Raw genomic sequence first — 19,657 nt, 5'->3', positions numbered from 1 at the left:
ATGAATGGATAAAGAAGATGTGGCACATATAAACAATGGAATATTACTCAGCCATAAAAAGAAATGAAATTGTGTTATCTGTAGTGAGGTGGATGGACCTAGAGTCTGTCATATAGAGTGAAGTAAGTAAGAAAGAGAAAAACAAATACTGTATTCTAACTATATATGGACTCTAAAACAAAAAAATGATACTGATGAACCTAGTTGCAGGGCAGGAATAAAGATGTAGACATAGAGAATGGACTTGAGGACATGGGGTGGGAGGGGGAAGCTGGGGTAAAGTGAGAGTAGCATCGACATATATACACCACTGATTGTAAAATAGCTAGTGGGAAGCAGCTGCAGAGAACAGGAAGATCAGCTCGGTGCTTTGTGATGACCTAGAGGGGTGGGATACAGAGGATGGGAGGGAGGCTCAAGAGGGAGGGGATATGGGGACATGTGTATGCATATGGCTGATTCACTTTGGTGTACAACAGAAACTAACACAGTATTGTGAAGCAATTATACTCCAATAAAGATCTATTAAAAAAAAAACCCACTGGACTTACGTAAAATAAAATGTTCAATTCATTCATTTTATCAATAAATAGTTTTCAGTGCTAGATACCAAAAATACTATGGTGATGTAGGGGAGGGAAAATTCTTTTTCCTGTACCCATCTTAGGTTCATTGGCTTGGGCCTTAAATTAAACTGAAAAAAGACAGATTAACAAGAGAAAAACAAACAAGTTTATTAACACATGCATTGGGCATACCCAGGGGAGTACCCAGTGATGAGTAATTCAAAGGGGTGGGTTTACATAGCATCCTAACAAACAAACAATACATTTTTAGAGAAGTGATAAGGCAAAGGCAAAGAACTTTAGTTTCTAAGTGGCAAATTATAGGAAGGCAAATATATGAGGGAAACTAATGGAAGATAATAGCCTGCTTATAAGGTTTGTTATGTATATTTTTCTGTTTGTGTCTCTGGGTTGATTAGGGACTAGAGTTGTCTCAGGTGATCAACTTCTCTCCTTCCCCGTAGAGGAGGAGAGACATTTTTTTCAGGAAGACGGGGGAGAGCAGAGAGCTTTCCTTATATCTGCTTCTTTTCAACTGCCTTTAGCTCAAAATAATCCTATGGCAAGGTGGCATATTTGGGGGTGGCATATTCTGCTACCCTTCAGTGAAACAAAGCAGACATTTTCCCCAAACCTCATGCAGCTTACAATCTAGTGAGAAAGACAGTAAAACAAATACACAGTCAATTAAAGGTCAGCTTTCCCCATGAAGATGTTTGAAATTTAATTCATTGTCGAACTGTGCCAAGTAGTTTCTCTTGTTTTATGCCATTTTGTTTGAAGTGTTATTGATTCAGTCATTTGCTGGTATTGACCTTTCTCCAAAGAAGATATACAGATTACCAACAAACACATGAAAGGATGCTCAACATCACTAATCATTAGAGAAATGCACATCAAAACTGCAGTAAGGTATCACCTCACGCCTGTCAGAATGGCCATCATCAAAAAATCTACAAACAATAAATGCTGGAGAGGGTGTGGAGAAAGGGGAACCCTCTTGCACTGTTGGTGGGAATGTAAATTGATACAGCCACTATGGAGAACAGTGTGGAGTTTCCTTAAAAAACTAAAAATAGAACTACCATATGACCCAGGAATCACACTACTGGGCATATACTCAGAGAAAACCATAATTCAAAGACACATGCACCCCAATGTTCATTGCAGGTCTATTTACAAGAGCCAGGACATGCAAGCAACCTAAGTGTCCATCGACAGATGAATGGATAAAGAAGATGTGGCACATATACACAATGGAATATTACTAAGCCATAAAAAGAAATGAAATTGAGTTATTTGTAGTGAGGCGGATGGACCTAGAGTCTGTCATACAGAGTGAAGTCAGTCAGAAAGAGAAAAACAAATACCATATTCTAACACATATATATGGAATCTAAAACAAAAAAATGGTTCTGAAGAACCTAGGGGCAGGACAGGAATAAAGACTCAGATGTAGAGAATGGACCTGAGGACATGGGGAGGGGGAAGGGTAAGCTGGGACGAAGTGAGAGAGTAGCACTGACATATATACACTACCAAATGTAAAATAGATAGCTAGTGGGAAGCAGTTGCATGGCACAGGGAGATCAGCTCGGTGCTTTGTGACCACCTAGAGGGGTGGGATAGGGAGGGTGGGTGGGAGTGAGGGAGACACAAGAGGGAAGAGATATGGGGATATATGTATATGTATAGCTCATTCACTTTGTTATAAAGCAGAAACTAACACACCATTGTAAAGCAATTATACTCTTTAACAATAAGCAATAAGCAATTATACTCTTTAACAATAAAGATGTTAAAAAAAAGAAAAAAGAAATATTAAAAGGATGCTAAAGGATCTGAGAGACCGTCTGTAGCAATCATCTTTGATTATGACATTTTATTGATAGACAATGCACAACAAATAATGTTTTTAAAAGGAAAATTAAGGAAGCAATGTTATTGTTTTTTCATTCTTGTGTGTGTCTGGGGGGGAGGATGTATTAATTTCCTGTCGTGGCTCTAATAAATTACCACAAACTTGGTGGCTTAAAACCACACTAATTTATTATCTTACGGTTCTAGAGATGAGAAGTCTGAAATTGGTTTCCTTGGCCTGAAATCAAGGTGTTGGCACAAATTCCCTCCAGAGGCTCTAGGGGACAATTCTTTTGGTACCTTTTCCAGATTCTGGAGGCTGCCTGTATTTCCTGGTGCGGACCCCTAATCCACAGAAAATACAAGTCCCCAGGGAATTCCCAGAAATATTGGGCAAGGCTTTGGATTTCTACTGAAATTCTGTAGGAAATGAAGTGAGCAAAATTTATATCATTGAGGGGCAGGCATCAGAGTTACATAGAAGCAATCTTCACAATTTCCTTATCACTAAAACAAGAGATTTATTAGATTAACAAAAACATAACTTAAAGTGCTTGTGTTGGTGGGAGGAGGCTGTAAGGTACTAAAATAAGTCTAACTCACTGCCAACTCCCCGAGTCAGAAATATTAAAAGTAAATAATTATTGGATAAGTGGTCAATTCTCAACTAGGCAGTTTTTCCCAGGTATTGTTATACATCATTTGTACCCAGAAAGCAGAGCTCATTAAAATAAATTAAAATAAAATAAATTAAAATAAATAATTAAATAAATTAAAAATAAAATAAATAAATTAAAAATTAAATAATAAATTAAAAATAAAATAAAATAAAATAAAATAAATAAAGTAAAATAAAATAAATAAAGTAAAATAAATCTCTGGATTATGTAAGGTGTTTGTGTGAGATGTGTTTGACAACCTTCAGAGATCACATTTACTTAAGTGTGTATAACTTATAACCTAATACCACCTCTCTCTCCCATCCTTCCCAACTCTGGAAGAGATCTCTGCACTTCCCGGAGCTCAGTAAAACTAAAATGTGTGACAGCCTGGATGTTTGCAGAGGAAAACAACAAGCAGCAAATCCAGGAAAACAGATGCTCTTTGGTACTAAAGATACTATTGCCAAGCTTACAAATGAATATATCCAGGGATTACCAAGCGGTAACTGATGGCTTTAGATTGACAGCTGAATTTCAGGAGCTTGTTACTCCCATGGAAATGACTGACAGAACATCAGTCGGTGTCCTTATTTAGAGTTCCCCCCAGGTGCCCAGAGGGGGTCTCTCATGTACCCTGAATCAAGCCAAGCCATAGCTCCTGCCATTCACTACTATTATAGGTGCCCCAGCCCAAGTCCTTGCTAACTGCTGTCTACCCACCACCACTGGCTCTGCCTCCTTGAGGATCATCCTGGCCACCAATGTCTCCATTCTCACGATGCTGCTAGAGCTGGAACTGCATTGGGACTAAAAGCCTCTACCCTACAGCCTGCTCCAGCTTGAACTGCCCACCCTCAGTCTGTGTCCATAGCTCTGTATCTTGTCCCCAGCCAGACCAAATGTGATACAGGCACCTCCACTTTGAAGCCCATGCTGAAGGGAGTAGGCCTTTACTGCCATTCCCCTGGATATCAATCCTCTCACCCAGGCCATCTCTTGAACTCCAGTATCACCCCCAACATCCCTTGATCTGTATCCACTTTCCCTCTCCTACCTAAAGTCCACCTCCTCTTTCTTTCGGGCTGTGCTGGAAGACTAATTCAAATAAATTAGGTATATACATGAGGGTATTACTTACATGATTCTCAACTGTGGGGAAGAGGGAAGAGGAGGATTTTGCCCCTCGGGACAAAAACAAAAAACAAAAAAAGTTGGATTTGGCATTATATGGAGACAATTTCATTTGTCACAACTGCAGGGTGCTACTGACATCTAGTGGAGAGATGTAAGATTGCTGCTTAAACATCCTAAACTGTCAATAGTGTCAAGGTTGAGAAACTCTGGCTTATATCTATTTCTTGGAAGAGTTATTACTTAAGTTTCAGTTTCCCAAGCAGATTTTTGATCAGCTGCCATGTTTCATGTTCTATTTCTCTTTTTCTCTAGTTGCTGTGTTTCACAGGTTGATGAGAATAAATTCAGAAGGTAATACACGATTAATTTTCCCAAGAATCCACCCAATCCAACAGTCTGTGAAAAACAGACTGAGATTCAAATTCCATCCAGTACTTTCAGCATGTTCAACACCTACTCAACAGTCGGGTCTTTGCTTCTTCCCAATCCTGAAAGTGTATATTCCTTTAAAATTTTTATAGACGGTTTTTGTCTTTCTGAATTTGAATTCCTAAACAATATAAGGTGATGACCAGGATCCTTTTTTCCCTTTTGGTTTTTATCATTGGTTGTTTAGTTGCTGTCCACGCAAACCTTAATAAGCAAAGACTATCTCTTGGCCCAGATACAGCTAAAAGAAAGGAAAGGAAAGGAGTACGAACAAGGAAGAAAAAACACTACCTACGCACTGGAAATTTTTTCAAACAGAGCTCTATTAAATGTTCTACATCCTTAGGAAGGAGGAAATTCTGGGCTTATTTTTCTACCTCCAAATAAACCATTCAGTACTTTTTCTAAAATGTGGCTTCCCACTTAAACATTACAACAGACTACACACCCACTGCATCCACATTACCGCTCCGGCCTCATTTCTTAGGACGTTTTCCCTGCTCTCTGCACTCCAACCACACCATCTGCGCTTGCCAAGTATGCTTGCACCTCCAGGCCTTGCACTTACCGTTCCCCCAGCCTGGAACGCTCTTCCTTAGCCCCATATCTACAGTGCTCATTCGTTCACCCCCTTCAGATCTTTGCTCAACTGTCACGTTCTCAGTGAAACCTTCCCTCACCAAGGTATTTATAACAGCAAAACACCTTGCACTCCAACCTTCTCTCTGCTTTTTCTCCATAGCACCACCTAACAAAAAATGTTTTATATGTTCTTTATCTTTACCTCTCACACTAGAAATTATCTCCAAACAAATAGGAGAGCAATAAAATCACAAACGCACAACTAACTACACTTCTGTACCTACACTGTTAGCCATGTTTGCCGTGATTCTGGGGAAGCAAGAACTGACTTTATCTACAGGCCCCTTTTTCCAGCAAAACTGAATGAAAAAGTCAGCACTTTTAAAACTAGTGACCACATAGTAAAAACTGTACATCACGGCCCATTCATTTGAAAGCAAAGTGACTAGGATGGTATAAAAGTGATAAGCTGGTGCCTTTGAAACGTTTCGATGATGAACACGTTTTCTCAAAGTTTGAGAATTATCTCCCCTCTCTGTGCACAACCAGGAACAAAATGCAGAAGACGGTGCACGGGTTAGGGCTTGCCCCTTGTCTCTTTTATTCCCAGCTATATTGACAGGGCCTTCAGCAATGTCTGGCTCTTAGCAGTTATTTAATAAAACTTGTTGAAGAAATGAATGATTGAATTCGAAGGGGACAAAATTTTTAGTGTATTGGCGTTCGCTATTTTCTGCTTAGATTCCTAATACCACCTCATCTTTATTGGGACCTTATTATAGGAAGCTCGGTTGGCAAGGGCATGGAAGGCAAGGGAACTTTCATACAATTGTGGGTGGGGGGTGTATAAACATCTTTTCAAAGCTATTCGGCAATAGCTACCAAAATGTTGAATGTATACACATTTTGGCCCCCAAGTTTCTCTAGATTTACCCAATGGAAATCATGGCACAAGTGCACGGCACTGCACCTCTGTTGGCTGAATCAAGACTTGAGTTCCAGCCTAGGATGCAGAAAGCTGTAAAGAGCATCGCCTCCACCCAACCAAAATAACGCTGAGCAATCTCCTGTCATTTTAGTTAAAACAACAACAACAACAAACAACCACCCCCAAGAAAGCTAATCTTGAGGCAAGTGGCCTCAGCGAGATAGGTGAGAGCCAATACCGAAGTCTCGAGGCCCAGCTGTAAATCCCACCCCGAACGACCCCGTGCTGCGCAAACCTCTCACTGAGACTCCTCAGCCGGCTCCGGGGCCCACTCAACTAGCTCTTCCAGAAGTTTCTGTTTTCCGGGGCTGGACTCCGCCTAGTCGGGGATCAGATTCACTTTCTAGTTTCCTCTTCCCGCTCGGGTCCTGCCTTGAACAAAGCGGACGCCCCCGCGCGCGCGCGGACTAGCGCTGCGGTCATCTTGCTCGCGCGCGCGCACACGCAGGGGGCCGCTCAGTCCGCGCTGCAGCCGAGCGCGGAGGGGAGAAGCGGAGAGGACCGGCGCCTCCCAAGACGGACGCAGAGCCCAGCCACCATGAGGTGAGGGCTTCTGCCCGCTTCTTCTCCCCAACTCCGTGGGGCCTTTGTGGCACACCCGCGTTTCTCGCGTATTCCATTTCCAGCGCAGCGCTGCGGCCTTTGAAGGGGCCGAGCCCGGCCGCCAGGCATCTGCGTTGGCGGCGCTCCCCGGGAGCCCCGTCCGGGCCCGGGACGGCTGAAGGCGGGCCTGCTGGGGAGGGTGGCCGAGCGGACCCTTCTTTGGAGCCCCGGGCGTCCGCGGTCGGGACTGTCGGGCCGGGGGGCGGCGGGGCTGGGGGTGCCGGGCGACGCGTCCCGCGGGCCTGTCACCTCCCTGCGGCTTTGGTCGTCGCCGGCCCCGGACCGGTGCGGGCGGCTTCTGCGTGGCCGGTCCCTGCAGGCCTCAGCGCCCGGCGTCACACGCGTCCGTTCCTGCCATTTTGCCTTCTGAATCCTGGGTCTGACTTCTCCCCCTCCTTTGTACCGTGGACAGATTGCTCTAGTTCCACCCCATCCACCGTTTTATGAGGCTTTCTTTCTCGTCTCCTTGACTGGCGTGTGGTGGGTGGTCCTAGGCTGACCCATGTAATCCGGTCCCCTGCCCTGCACGTGGGTAGTTAACGCTCTCCATCGGGAAGCTGAGGAGTGGGAGATTCCGACCTTGGGCCCCTGAAGCCCGTAGAGCCCTTTGTTCTAAATCCTGACTTTGACCACCTACGAGTTGGGTGACCCAAAGCAAAGTTTCTTCAGTTCGGTGGGTCTGTTTCTTACCTGTAGAAATTGATAGCATCCATCTCTTAGGACTGTAGAAGGGGGCACATAATATTTGCAAATGTTGACTAAAAATATTTAATAAATGCCTCACTTCTACCATTTGTAAGAAGGGAGGGAGGTGGGAAGTATCAGGAAGGAGCCTGAAGAAATAGGGAAGGAAAGGCGGGTGCACAGTGTGTAGATGCAGGTTGGTGTGGAAGAGGGGTGGACCCCATTGGGCACTAACTGTCTCCCAAGAAAAATGAAAGACTACTCCTTCCTGGCAAAAAACAAAAACAAAAAACACCCCCCCCCACACACACACACAAAATTACCTGAAGATAGATGTTGCCTCTTGAGCCACAATAGCCTCTCTCTGCCAGCTCCCCAGAGACAAAGTTTAAAAATTAAGTAGACATAGTTGAAAAAGTAAAACTTGTCATAAGTGTCCAGTTGTGCATAAATTCCAGAGTGTGGGCAAAGCACTTACACGGCTAACTGAATGTCCCTTGGAGATCTCACAGCCACATCATAATGCCTGGGGCAGCCCTCCGTCCTCATCGTCCTTGTGCAGAGGCAGATGTTCATTTTACTCTGTGGTTGGGCAGAGGGCTGGTAAGCCCATGTTGGATAGGGGAGACTGAAGTGGCAGAAAGTTTGGAGCCATTAGCAAGATGGGAAGAGCTAGCAGGAATTCCCTCATCTGAAATTCAGGTGCTTTTTTTTTTTTAATGCTAGGCTCATGCCTCTGGGCTGGAAATGCCAGAAGCTACCAGTATATAACTGCATTCACTCAACAAATATTTATTATTGAGTTTCTCTTATATGCCTGCAATCACAGATGCTGGGGACACAGAGGTGAAAAACATAAAACTGGAGTAAGGTCCTTATTCTCATTTAAATGGGGGAAATAGACAACCAAGAATGAATGAGTAAATAATCAACATAATTCAGAAAGTGATAAGAGCTATAAGGAAAATAAAATAGTGCTAAGCGAGTGACCTAGAATGGAGGGGGTGATTTTAGATAGCTCTACCACAGGCGGCCTCTTGGGTAAGGAATATTTGAGCTGAGTTAAAGGAAGGAGCTAGTCATACAAAGATTTAGGAGCAGAGCTTTTTAAGTAGAGTAAAAACAACAGGTGTAAAAGGCCTTGAACTTGATATGTTCAAGATAGGAAGAAGGTCAGTATGTCTAAAACACAGTTAACGAGGAGGAGAGTAGGAGAAGACAAGGTTGGGTGGGTAGACAAGTCCAGCTCCTTTAGGGACTTGTAAGACATGGCAAAGGCTAGATTAAAATCTAAGGGTGTTGGGAAGCTATTGGGAGATTTTAAACCAGAAGACTGACGTAATCTGGTTTACATTTTCAAAAGTTTACTAATACTGTATGGGGACCAAGAGTGGAAACAGATACCAGATTTTTGCCACAGCTCAGAGGAAAGGTAATAGTCTTTCCTATTTTCCTAGACTAGCAGTGGAAATGGAAAAAAGTGGATGGATTTGAGATGTATTTGGGTGATAGAATTAACAGGACTTCCTATTGAAGAATAGGAATCAAAGATGACTCCTAGGTTATTTGGCCTGTGGAACTAAGAGGTACCGAACAAGGGAAAACCAAGGGAGGAACAGGCTCAAGGAACCCAGATTTCTATAATTTCTATATTTACTTGAGATGCCAACTGAACTTCTAATTGAAGGTGTAAACTAAAAGTTAGATAAGTCTGGAATTCAGGGGAGAGATCAGAGATAGAAGAAATACCTTGGAAGATCATCAGCATATCTTTGGATTATGGAAAAAAAGGTATTTTAATTCCCTTACATGAATAATGATGATAATTATATCTTTGATAACTAAGATTTTTGTCCTTCCTTCAGATCATTTTTAATACATTTCCACCCAGCTCTTTTGTTATTTGAAAGAATCATTAATCACCCTCTCTGCCCCTCCACAGCGTGTCCTAGTGAGAAGCAGCTCCATCTCAAAACAGCTCCAACAATGCAGAATGCTATGACTTTAGATTGAGGGCTCGTATTTGAAACCACTGTTTTCTTATCCTGAGACCTTTAACTGTCTGACATGTCCTTTCCAATGGGCAGTTACACAACCTCTTACCTGCTCTTTAAGCTGCTCTAAAATCTCGTTTCCTTTTAAGTCCTTCCCAGGCAAAGTGAATTTTGCACACATTAGACATATCCTATATTTTAAAGCAAACTATTCTTAAAAAAAAAAAAACAGCTCCAATTTTTATGTGAAAGGGGTAGTATAGCATTATGGTTAAAAGGCATAACCTTTTGTTTAAGTCAGGCAGAACTAGGTTTGAATCTGTGCTTGGACACTTTATAGCTGTGTAACCTTGGACATGTAATTTAAACCCTGTTTCCCAGCCCTCATCCATAAAATTGTGAAAATAATAAGACACTGTTATAAAAATTAAATGTAATTTGTGTAAAGTGCTTGGCAGACTGCCTGACATGTGCAGTGTGGCAAGTGAATGGTTTTGGGGGGTGTTTTTTTTGACCTCTCATCTGATTCTAGAAATATATTGTACAAGTGTAACATTTATACTATTGAGCTGAATCTGTAGTGAACCTAGGTCTTATGCATAAAGTTGTTTTCTCATATATATCCTTGTTTGCCATTTAATTTAGCCCTCACTGTGAATAAAATATGGAAAATTTCAAGTTAGAGTAGAGGTCTAGCCTGTTGGGCTTGAGGCTTTTTTATACATTAAGCTCTATAGGCCCAGTGTCTTCAACTGTCCTGTCCCATGCAGTAACCACTAGTCATACGTGACTATTCAAATTAATTAAAAGTAAATAAAATATAAAAAGCAGTTCATTGGTCATCCTAGCCACATTGCATGTGATCAGTGGTCACGTGTGGCTAGTGTCTATCACATTGTGCAGCACAGATAAGAACATTCCCATCGTGGCAGGAAGTTCTGTTAGAAAGCTCTGGTCTAGAACCTGCAATCACTAAAATGTGGGACCTGTATATATGTGTTTATATGTATATACAGACCACACAAGAGAATAAATATGAAAAATTTATAAAATTAAAATTAGTAATTATAAGTGAATGTAAATGTCTACTAAATATAATACTAAGTTAGCTATTAATGTTTAAATTTAGTATTTATAAAATTAGAAAACATGTCATGAAGTATATGATTAGATTATAAATATGAAGTGGTTTTATTTTTCTAGTCACTACTGCTAATTGTGTACTTAGTCCAGTTCTCTGACTCTTCTGCCACTTTTGGCTATTAGGACAGCCTCTTTCCAGTTCCTGAAGACTCAGCCCAATTCATTTTAAAACCTCAATCTCATATTTGATTCAAAGCACTCTTCTCTTCCTTCCCAACTCCCAGAAAATATTGATAAAGGTGCTGTGAAGAATAGGAAAATGTGATAGACAAGACTGTAGGATGGCAGGCAAGGTGGAGATGCAGCTTGAGCTAAAGTGGTCAGGGGTAGCCTTCTTTCAAGAGCTGAGATTTGAGCCAAGCCCAGAATTATGAGAATAATTAAACCCTAGTACTCTCTTAGGAAGAATTCACAGAGTGAGGGAATAAAAAGCAGGTACAAATGCCCTGACGTAGGTGCATACTTGGCATAAGAAATAATAAACAATAAAATTTTGTAAAGGCTTGTATGACTGGAGTGCAGTGAGCATGAGGAAAGTGGTACAAAATGAGGTTAGAGAAGTAGACATGGGCCAGATGGTAAAGGGCATAGTAACCATGGTTAGGAGTTTGGGGCTGGAGATAAAGATTTGAGTAGTATTAACAGTGTATAGTTTCACTCTGCTTCATATTCCGTCCTTCTCACAATTATCCCCATCTCTCCCACAAGAATCATTTTCTCCCTTAATACTGGATCATTTCCCTTTGACATATCATTAAGTCATTAAAAATATGAAAAAATTTTTGACAGTTTCCTCAGATTTGCCTCTGTTTCTCTACTCCCTTCATAGTAAAATTCCTTGAAGGAGTGACCTATATTCCCCATATCCACTTCTTCTCCTCTTCCCATTATCCCCTCAACCCACTCCAGTAATATTTTCATCCCTACCGTTCTGTTAAAACAAGTTCCCCCACAACTTTACTCCTCCCCAAACAGTGATCTCTGTCCTCATTTTCTCAACCTCTTAGGATCATTGTGCACATTAAACATTTCTCTCTCTTTTTTCGAAATCAACATTTTCTTCCTTAGGCTTTCATGACACCAGATTTCTTGGTTTATCTGCTCCCCTACTGATTATTAAGATTAGAAAGGGGCAATTGAGTTGAAGTAAGATCTCAACAATGAAAAGGAGGAAGTCATAAAAGATCTGCGGGCAGAATGGTCTAAGCCAGTGCTTCTCAACCAGGGTGATTTTTGCTCCCCCAGGGGACATTTGGTGATGTCTGGAGACAGTTTTGGTTGTCACCACCGGAGGAATGCTAGTTACATCTACTGGGTCAAGGCCAGGGATGCTACTAAATATCCTGCAGTGCACAGGTCAGCCCCAACTAAAAGAATTCCTTGACAATCATAACTAAAGTACACCACCACTACCACCACCACCACATAATCCCATTACTCTGATTTTTTTTTTTCTTAACACTTATTACTGTCTGGAATTATGTTGTCTGTTGATTTGTTTACATGTTTATTTTCTGTCAACCCCTTTTGTTCCCTCCTCTCCTATAATAGAATTACCATGAAGAAAAGGCCTTTTTCTATCTTGCTCATTACTGTATTCACTACAACCAGCATATTGCCTGGCACGTATGACATGAGGTGATCAATAAATGTTTCCTTCTTTTTTTCATTTATTTGGCTGCATTGGGTCTTAGTTGCGGCACACGGGATCCTCGTTGCAGCATGTGGGATCTTTCGTTGTGGCACGTGGGCTCTTTATTGCGGCGTGCGGGTTTCTCTCTAGTTGTGGTGCGTGGGCTCCAGAGTAGTGGTTGTGGTGCGGGCTCAGTAGCTGCGGCGTGCGGGCTTAGTTGCCCCGCGGCATGTGAGATCTTAGTTCCCCAACCAGGGATCGAACCCGCATCCCCTGCATTGGAAGGCGGATTATTAACCACTGGACCACCAGGAAAGTCCCCAATAAATGTTTCTTGATAGAAATACTATAGTTCCCATAAACATTTATACAAATATGCATACATACATATAAGGAGGAGAGTCCTGTGCACAGCATAAAGGGAAATACACACACACTGTACATTATTCATCCGATAATTAGAATATTTCCCTCTTTGAGAGAAGCCTTAAGTAGCTTTTCTTTTTCTGTAAATTTCTTTCAACCCTTAATTGTGGCCGATTGTAGATTTAGAAAGTCTTTCCTGACTGCCTCGCCACTACCATCAGCAAAACTAGGTCTATTAATCAGGATTTTGTCAGTTGCAGACAGGAGAAACCCAGTTCAAACTGGCTTAAGCAAAAAGAGAGATTATTTCCTTAAAAAAGTAGCGGTCCAGGGATGGACAGGGTGGGTGATCCAGGTATTTAATCAGCACCACAAGCAGTCTGTCTTTATTCCTGTCTAAGCCCTGCTTTCCTCTATGCTTGATTCTTTCTCAGGCAGGCTGTCCCCAAGAGTTTGGAAAGATGGCCACCAGCAACTCCAGCTTATATTCTACAAGCTTAAAATTTTTGGAAGAGAGTTCCAGCAAAGCCCCATTTCAGCAAAATTATATTTTAATTGGATTATCTCTGAATATATCACTGGGTCCAAGGAATGGCTGGAATATGTGTGCTTTCCTACAGACTGGAAGAAAGTGTAGACAGCCTGTCTCAGATCACATGGACTGAGAGTAGGGGGAGATGTTCCACCAAATGAAGGCCCCAGATGTCCACAACACTGGTCTATGTGCCCTTCCTGAGTCACTTCCATGGAACTTTACTGGAATGCTGAGTTGTAATTGACTGTGTACTTAGTGTACTTATAAGCTCTGTATAAGCAGGGCTGTGTCTTATTCACAGTTACATCCTCAGGGTTATTCAGAACATCTTGCACATAAAAGTCTTTCGGTAATGAATAAATACTTCCTGTCCCTTCCTTTCCCTTTCAGCTTCCTAGTTTCAGAGATGAAACTAGGCCCTGCAGAGAGAACACTGTGCTTCACACAAAGGGAGTTCAACAAATATTTGTGAAGTGAACATTAAGGGTCATGTTAAGTTAATAATAGGTGGTAGCCTTTATTTATGCCCACAATCCTAAAGGTCAGAAGGATATTCCACATAACATCAAAACCTACTAACCCTCCTTTTGCTTTTTCCCCATTTTTTCTCTACATCTTTGTTATATCTCAAACCTATACTTCTTCCCGTCTCTTGGTGTTCCTGTTCCTGTTCCTTTCTGACTCTGTGTCTTTTTTTTCTCTGTGGGGTTTCCTTTGTTTGTTTCTTTATTTCTCTGCAAAAATTATATATTCATGTGGCTTCTCTCTCCTTCAGTGTACTTATTTTTCTTATTTCTCACCTTCTCCTCTTTCCCTTCACTACTCATAATACAGAAAAGAAATTTTTATGTTGTTTATTAACTGTGTATATATCTATTATTATTAATTTTCAGAACTAGTAAATACGATATTTTAAATTCCCCTCTCTAAAAATAGGTGGTCCTTGTGGGTTAGTGACTGCCAAAAGGAAATAGATACCCTATAACATAGAAAATGCTGTCATCTCTCCAGAATTGGTTTTGCAATAAATAATGTGAATTTAATGAAATATTTTAGGACATAACTATACTAGTTTCCTCTGTGTATAGAGTTATAGAAACCTGGTGTTTTAACTGTAAGATCAAATAGATAAAATATAGTTCTTTGCTTAACAACCTGTTTAAGCTTTAAAAATTTATTATTTCCTTTATTTCTTCAAAAATTAAAAAGGATTTTATCTTTGACAGTGAAATTCCTAAGGACTCATTGAAGGCCATTCTGTTGGAGTTAGAATGTCACTTCACATGGAACTTACTTAAGGAAGACATTGATCTGTTTGATGTAGAAGATACAATTGGGCAACAGCTTGAATTTCTTACCACAAAATCCAGACTCACTCTTTATAACCTGTTGGCCTATGTGAAACACCTAAAGGGCCAAAATAAAGATGCTCTAGAGTGCTTGAAACAAGCAGAAGAAATAATACAGCGAGAACACTCGGACAAAGAAGAAGTACAAAGTCTGGTCACTTGGGGAAACTACGCCTGGGTTTATTATCACATGGACCAGCTTAAAGAAGCTCAGAAGTATATAGACAAGGTAGGGAACGTCTGCAAGAAATTGTCCAGTCCTTCTGACTACAAGTTGGAGCGTCCAGAGATTGACTGTGAGAAAGGGTGGGCACTCTTGAAATTTGGAGGAAAGTATTACCAAAAGGCTAAAGCAGCTTTTGAGAAGGCTCTGGAAGCAGAACCCGACAATCCAGAATTTAACATCGGCTATGCCATCACAGTGTATCGCCTGGATGATTCTGACAGAGAAGGGTCTATAAAGAGCTTTTCTCTGGGCCCCCTGCGGAAAGCTGTTACCCTGAACCCAGATAATTCCTATATTAAGGTTTTTCTGGCGCTGAAGCTTCAAGATGTACATGCAGAAGCCGAAGGGGAAAAGTATATTGAAGAAATCCTGGACCAAATATCATCCCAACCTTACGTTCTTCGTTATGCAGCCAAATTCTATAGGAGAAAAAATTCCTGGGACAAAGCTCTTGAACTTTTGAAAAAGGCCTTAGAGGCAACACCAACCTCTTCTTTCCTGCATCACCAAATGGGACTTTGCTATAGGGCACAAATGATCCAAATCAAGAAGGCCACTCGCAACAGACCTAAAGGAAAGGATAAACTGAAAGTTGATGAGCTGATTACATCAGCTATATTTCATTTCAAAGAAGCTGTGGAGCGAGATTCTATGTTTGCATTTGCCTACACGGACCTGGCCAACATGTATGCTGAGGGAGGCCAGTATGGCAACGCTGAAGACATTTTTCAGAAAGCTCTTCGTCTGGAGAACATAACTGATGACCACAAACATCAGATCCACTACCACTATGGCCGCTTTCAGGAATTTCACTGTAAATCAGAAAATACTGCCATCCACCATTATTTAGAAGCCTTAAAGGTCAAAGACAGGTCATCTCTGCGTACTAAACTGACAAGTGCTCTAAAGAAATTGGCTTCCAAGAGACTTGGTCACAATGATTCAGATGTGCAGAGTTTAAGTGCCCTAGGGTTTGTTTACAAGCTGGAGGGAGAAAAGAGGCAAGCTGCTGAGTACTATGAAAGGGCCCAAAAGATAGATCCAGAAAATGCAGAATTTCTTACTGCTCTCTGTGAGCTTCGACTTTCCATTTAAATACATACTCCAGGAAATTAGTTCTAAGCTTTTTTCCTCCATTTTGGTTTCTTATATTTTTCTTTATTGTTTTAATCCATTGTTCATTATAGAGCTAAGTTTTATTGAATTGTTATTTTGTATCTGGCATCATGCTAAATACTTTATATATTTAGTTATGATGAATCTTTTTTTTTAATTAAAATACAGTAATCCATTGAGAAACAGCAAAATTCCAGCTGTTGTAACTTTATAAAGTATGGTCATTATGACTTTATATCCTTTATCTCTGCTATTTATAATAATTTTCTGATTAGATTTTGTGAAGTTTTCCATATCACTTCCTTATGCTGCGAGTATAATCCTACACATGCCTTTGACACCTACGTCAGGAACAGTCTTTTAAGGAGTGCAAAATTATATTAGTTAAGCACTTAACTATGTAGCTTGCAAAAGACGGAAACCTCTAGTTACAGATGTTCCAACTTTGAGGATATTTAACCATCAACATGATAGTTACCTAACGAATCCTCTTTGTTGGAAGAAAAAAGTTTATAATAGAAGTTTGTCATCCCTGATGACTTCAATAAAAGGAGAAAACACTAGAACATGAGAAAAAAGATTTCCCCATATACAGAACTTCAGGGACCCATGAGAAATCCAAAGTATTACCTCCCAAAATATTCATTAAGTAGCTAGAAATAGTGATGAGGAAAAAAATGGATAATGGAAAATCATTAGTTTCAAATTTTTCTAGTTCTTTTAACTAGAAGAATAAACCTAAAGTTAATCTAGATGGAATTAATTTTATTCCTTCCAATTAAAATTGCAGTATTTTTAGGTTAAAATCATTGAGATAAAAAGCGGACCAATTGAGAAGTTGGGAGAAATGATAAACAAATGGGTAAAGTAGATGCCCCTAACCTACATCCCCAGATTACCAAGATTTCAGTGATTTAGTTTTGGGTCTGGACTGGTTGGAATTCTCATCCACACAATTTCTGGCCTTTGGTTAACTGTTTTAGTATTCCAAAGTTACTTCTATGAAGCTTTTCCTTTTGTCTGAAGTTTTCAGATTGACATGTTTTCCTGTAGATCCTCTAGGAATAGTTAAGCCCTGTTTTCAGTTTTAATATCCACTTTGAAGGGTCACTGCTTAAGGGCTTTTACCCCAGAGGACTTTTTAAATCGGGATGTTGCTCAGAGTGGCTTCTTTAATGTTGTTTCCTTGATTATAGACTACACAGTTATATTTACCACCACAGTGTTAGTGGAAAAATATGCCATATGATTTAATTTTCCATACCTTCAATGTAGCTCTTAAAACTACTGTAATATATACTGTATATATTCTCCATACCTCCTAAAACTACTGTGTTTTTTACTTTTTGTTACTATTTTTATTTTTTAAATTTCTATTATAGTTTTGATTATTATAGAAGTAGTGAACTCTCATTGTAAAATTTCAAACAATACTAAAGTATATGAATTTAAAAGAGCACTTCCTTCGCCCTACCCCAGTTCCACATGCCCAAGGTAAACTGTTAATAATTTGATAGGTATCCCTCCAGATATTTTTTTCTCAGCATATTCAAACATACATAAATACTGCAGTGTATCTCATGAATTAAATTTTTTTTAAGGTTCGTTTTACTTATCTCCCTGCTGGTTTTATTTATTTCGCTGATTTCACTTGTTTATTCAAGAATTAAGAACAGGCAAGGGAATGATCTTTAAGTATTTCAGTAATTCAGGACTGAAGTCCTAACCTATCAGTAGAAGCATTTGTCCTGTTTTGCAGCAAATAGCTTATTTTGCAGCAAGTCATTTTCTCCCATTGGGAATAATGTTACGATTAAGGTTATGTTCCCAAGTAGAGACTTCATATGCAATAAAATTACAGTTGTGATATCAAAACAAAGATACAACTATACAAGCCTCTCTATTTAAACATTAGACTTTAAGGTCTATTAAGTGATTTTAAAATCCACTAGATATTAAAATATTGAAATATATAAGAAGCATAACACTAAGAAAGTATAAAATCAGCATATGAATAATACAACTATATAAGTTGAACTAAAATTAATATTTATAATAACTTTAAATTTTGTCAGTATTGTGCTTGCCTTCCTAAACTTTATTTAGAGATACTTTCATAGACTCTTCAGTTTAAAAAAGACCTCAAAATTCACCTTTATTAATTAACCATCAAAATTTGAAGGTTGAATTATCTTCCTAAACGATAATTTTTGTCTTCAGATAGTCCTTATTCTTAGAAATTTGGGACTTCCCTAGTGGTGCAGTGGTTAAGAATCCACCTGCCAATGCAGGGGACACGGGTTAGATCCCTGGTCCAGAAAGATCCCACATGCCGCGGAGCAACTAAGCCTGTGCGCCACGACTACTGAGCCTGTACTCCAGAGCCCGTGAGCCACAACTACGGAATCCCGCACGCCTAGAGCCTGAGCTCTGCAACAAGAGAAGCCACCGCAATGAGAAACCTGCGTACCACAGCGAAGAGTAGCCCCCGCTCGCCACAACCAGAAAAAGCCCGCGCGCAGCGACGAAGACCCAATGCAGCCAAAAATAAATTTATTAAAAAAATAAAATTTGTTTCTGCCATTTAACTGAAGACTTCTAGCGTGTAGTTTACACATTTTGGTCTGTCCTTAGGGACTTCAAAGATCTAATGCTTTTTAGAGATGACATTTTGTATTAGTTAAAACTCTTAATTGCAAATCAAAAAACTCAGCTAAACTGACCTAAGCAAAAATGAAAATATAATGAATGATGTAATTTAATAGTCCAGGGGCAGCACTAATTTCAGATAAATTTGAAGGAACAAATGAATCACCAAATACATATGGCTGTTATGTGAAGTCGTGACACTGAGTTGCCAAAAACCAAATGTCTACTACACATATCTTAAAGTAATTGAAGACAATTGCCCTGTGTCCCCTGAAACTTGAGTTAAACATTCCATTTCCTTTCACCCACCGCCATAAGACATATTGCAGTCTCCTCCCCATCATGGTTATTTTGAATTCTCTCCAAATTGTCTTTATCCTTTGGCAAGGGTTTGTGCACAGGGTTTAACTTCATACCTAAAGTGAGGTTTTAGGACTCTGGTAGAATTATCCCTTATCTTTTCTATGAACTATATGTATATTAATGTAGCCAAAATAATAACATCCACTTCCTATCTACTTATGTGTAGGTTTTTCCACACATGCCGTTTTAAGGCATGCCTTACATATCCTATACCTGACCATTTGGCTTTTGAAAGTGTTTTATGTTCCTTGGTAGCATTCAGTACTTCAATTCAGATGACCCACATCTCTTAAAGAAATTGTATAAATATTTGTATATAAGATGCTATCCACTGTAAATGACAGAAAATAGAAAACCTGGCATAATCTGTCTTTAAACCAGTAAGAAACAAAAGTAAATCGTGTTTTCAAACAAGGCTTAATCTTTTCAAAGCACTGTGGCCGAGACACAATCACTGTCTCTACTTCTCGGCACTGATTTATCAAATTTGGCTCCATTCTGAGAAAACTACCTTTGTGATCCTAAGATGGCTGCCACATGCACTCTTGTCTCTATGCAGTGGAAAAGAGCACATCTCTTCCCTGAACCATCTCAGAAGTCCAGGTTTGCAGTGTGATAGGACTGTCATAGGTTATGGAACCATTTTCAAATAAGTCATCATGGCCAGAGAGGAAGAGACCATGTTCATTAGTTAGGCCTGAGACATAGCTGGCACAGAAAGACAGGAATGAGGAGAAAGTTAACTTCCTTAGAAGCATGGACTGCAAGGTGCAGG

The 19,657-nt window shown here is 40.1% G+C and overlaps 2 protein-coding genes across 2 annotated transcripts in view; one reads left to right on the top strand and one right to left on the bottom strand.

Moving 5' to 3' along the window:
• LIPA (lipase A, lysosomal acid type) overlaps positions 1–6,555 on the bottom strand; it is a 101,741-nt gene extending 95,186 nt beyond the window's left edge. The window contains exon 1 of the mRNA XM_082854142.1: positions 6,457–6,555. The gene's annotated coding sequence lies outside the window, so the exon portion shown is untranslated. The remainder of the gene's footprint in view (positions 1–6,456) is intronic.
• A 140-nt stretch (positions 6,556–6,695) lies between these two features.
• Positions 6,696–18,446, top strand: IFIT5 (interferon induced protein with tetratricopeptide repeats 5). The gene is made up of 2 exons (XM_082854139.1): positions 6,696–6,764; positions 14,406–18,446. The coding sequence occupies exons 1-2, from the start codon at positions 6,760–6,762 to the stop codon at positions 15,847–15,849; spliced, it is 1,449 nt and encodes a 482-aa protein (XP_082710265.1). The 5' UTR covers positions 6,696–6,759; the 3' UTR covers positions 15,850–18,446.
• Positions 18,447–19,657: the final 1,211 nt, after the last annotated feature.

This window comes from Leucopleurus acutus (genome assembly GCF_964270905.1).
Source record: "Leucopleurus acutus genome assembly, chromosome: 14".
Classification (NCBI taxonomy): Eukaryota; Metazoa; Chordata; class Mammalia; order Artiodactyla; family Delphinidae; genus Leucopleurus; species Leucopleurus acutus.
This window is presented reverse-complemented; position numbering and strand designations above follow the sequence as displayed.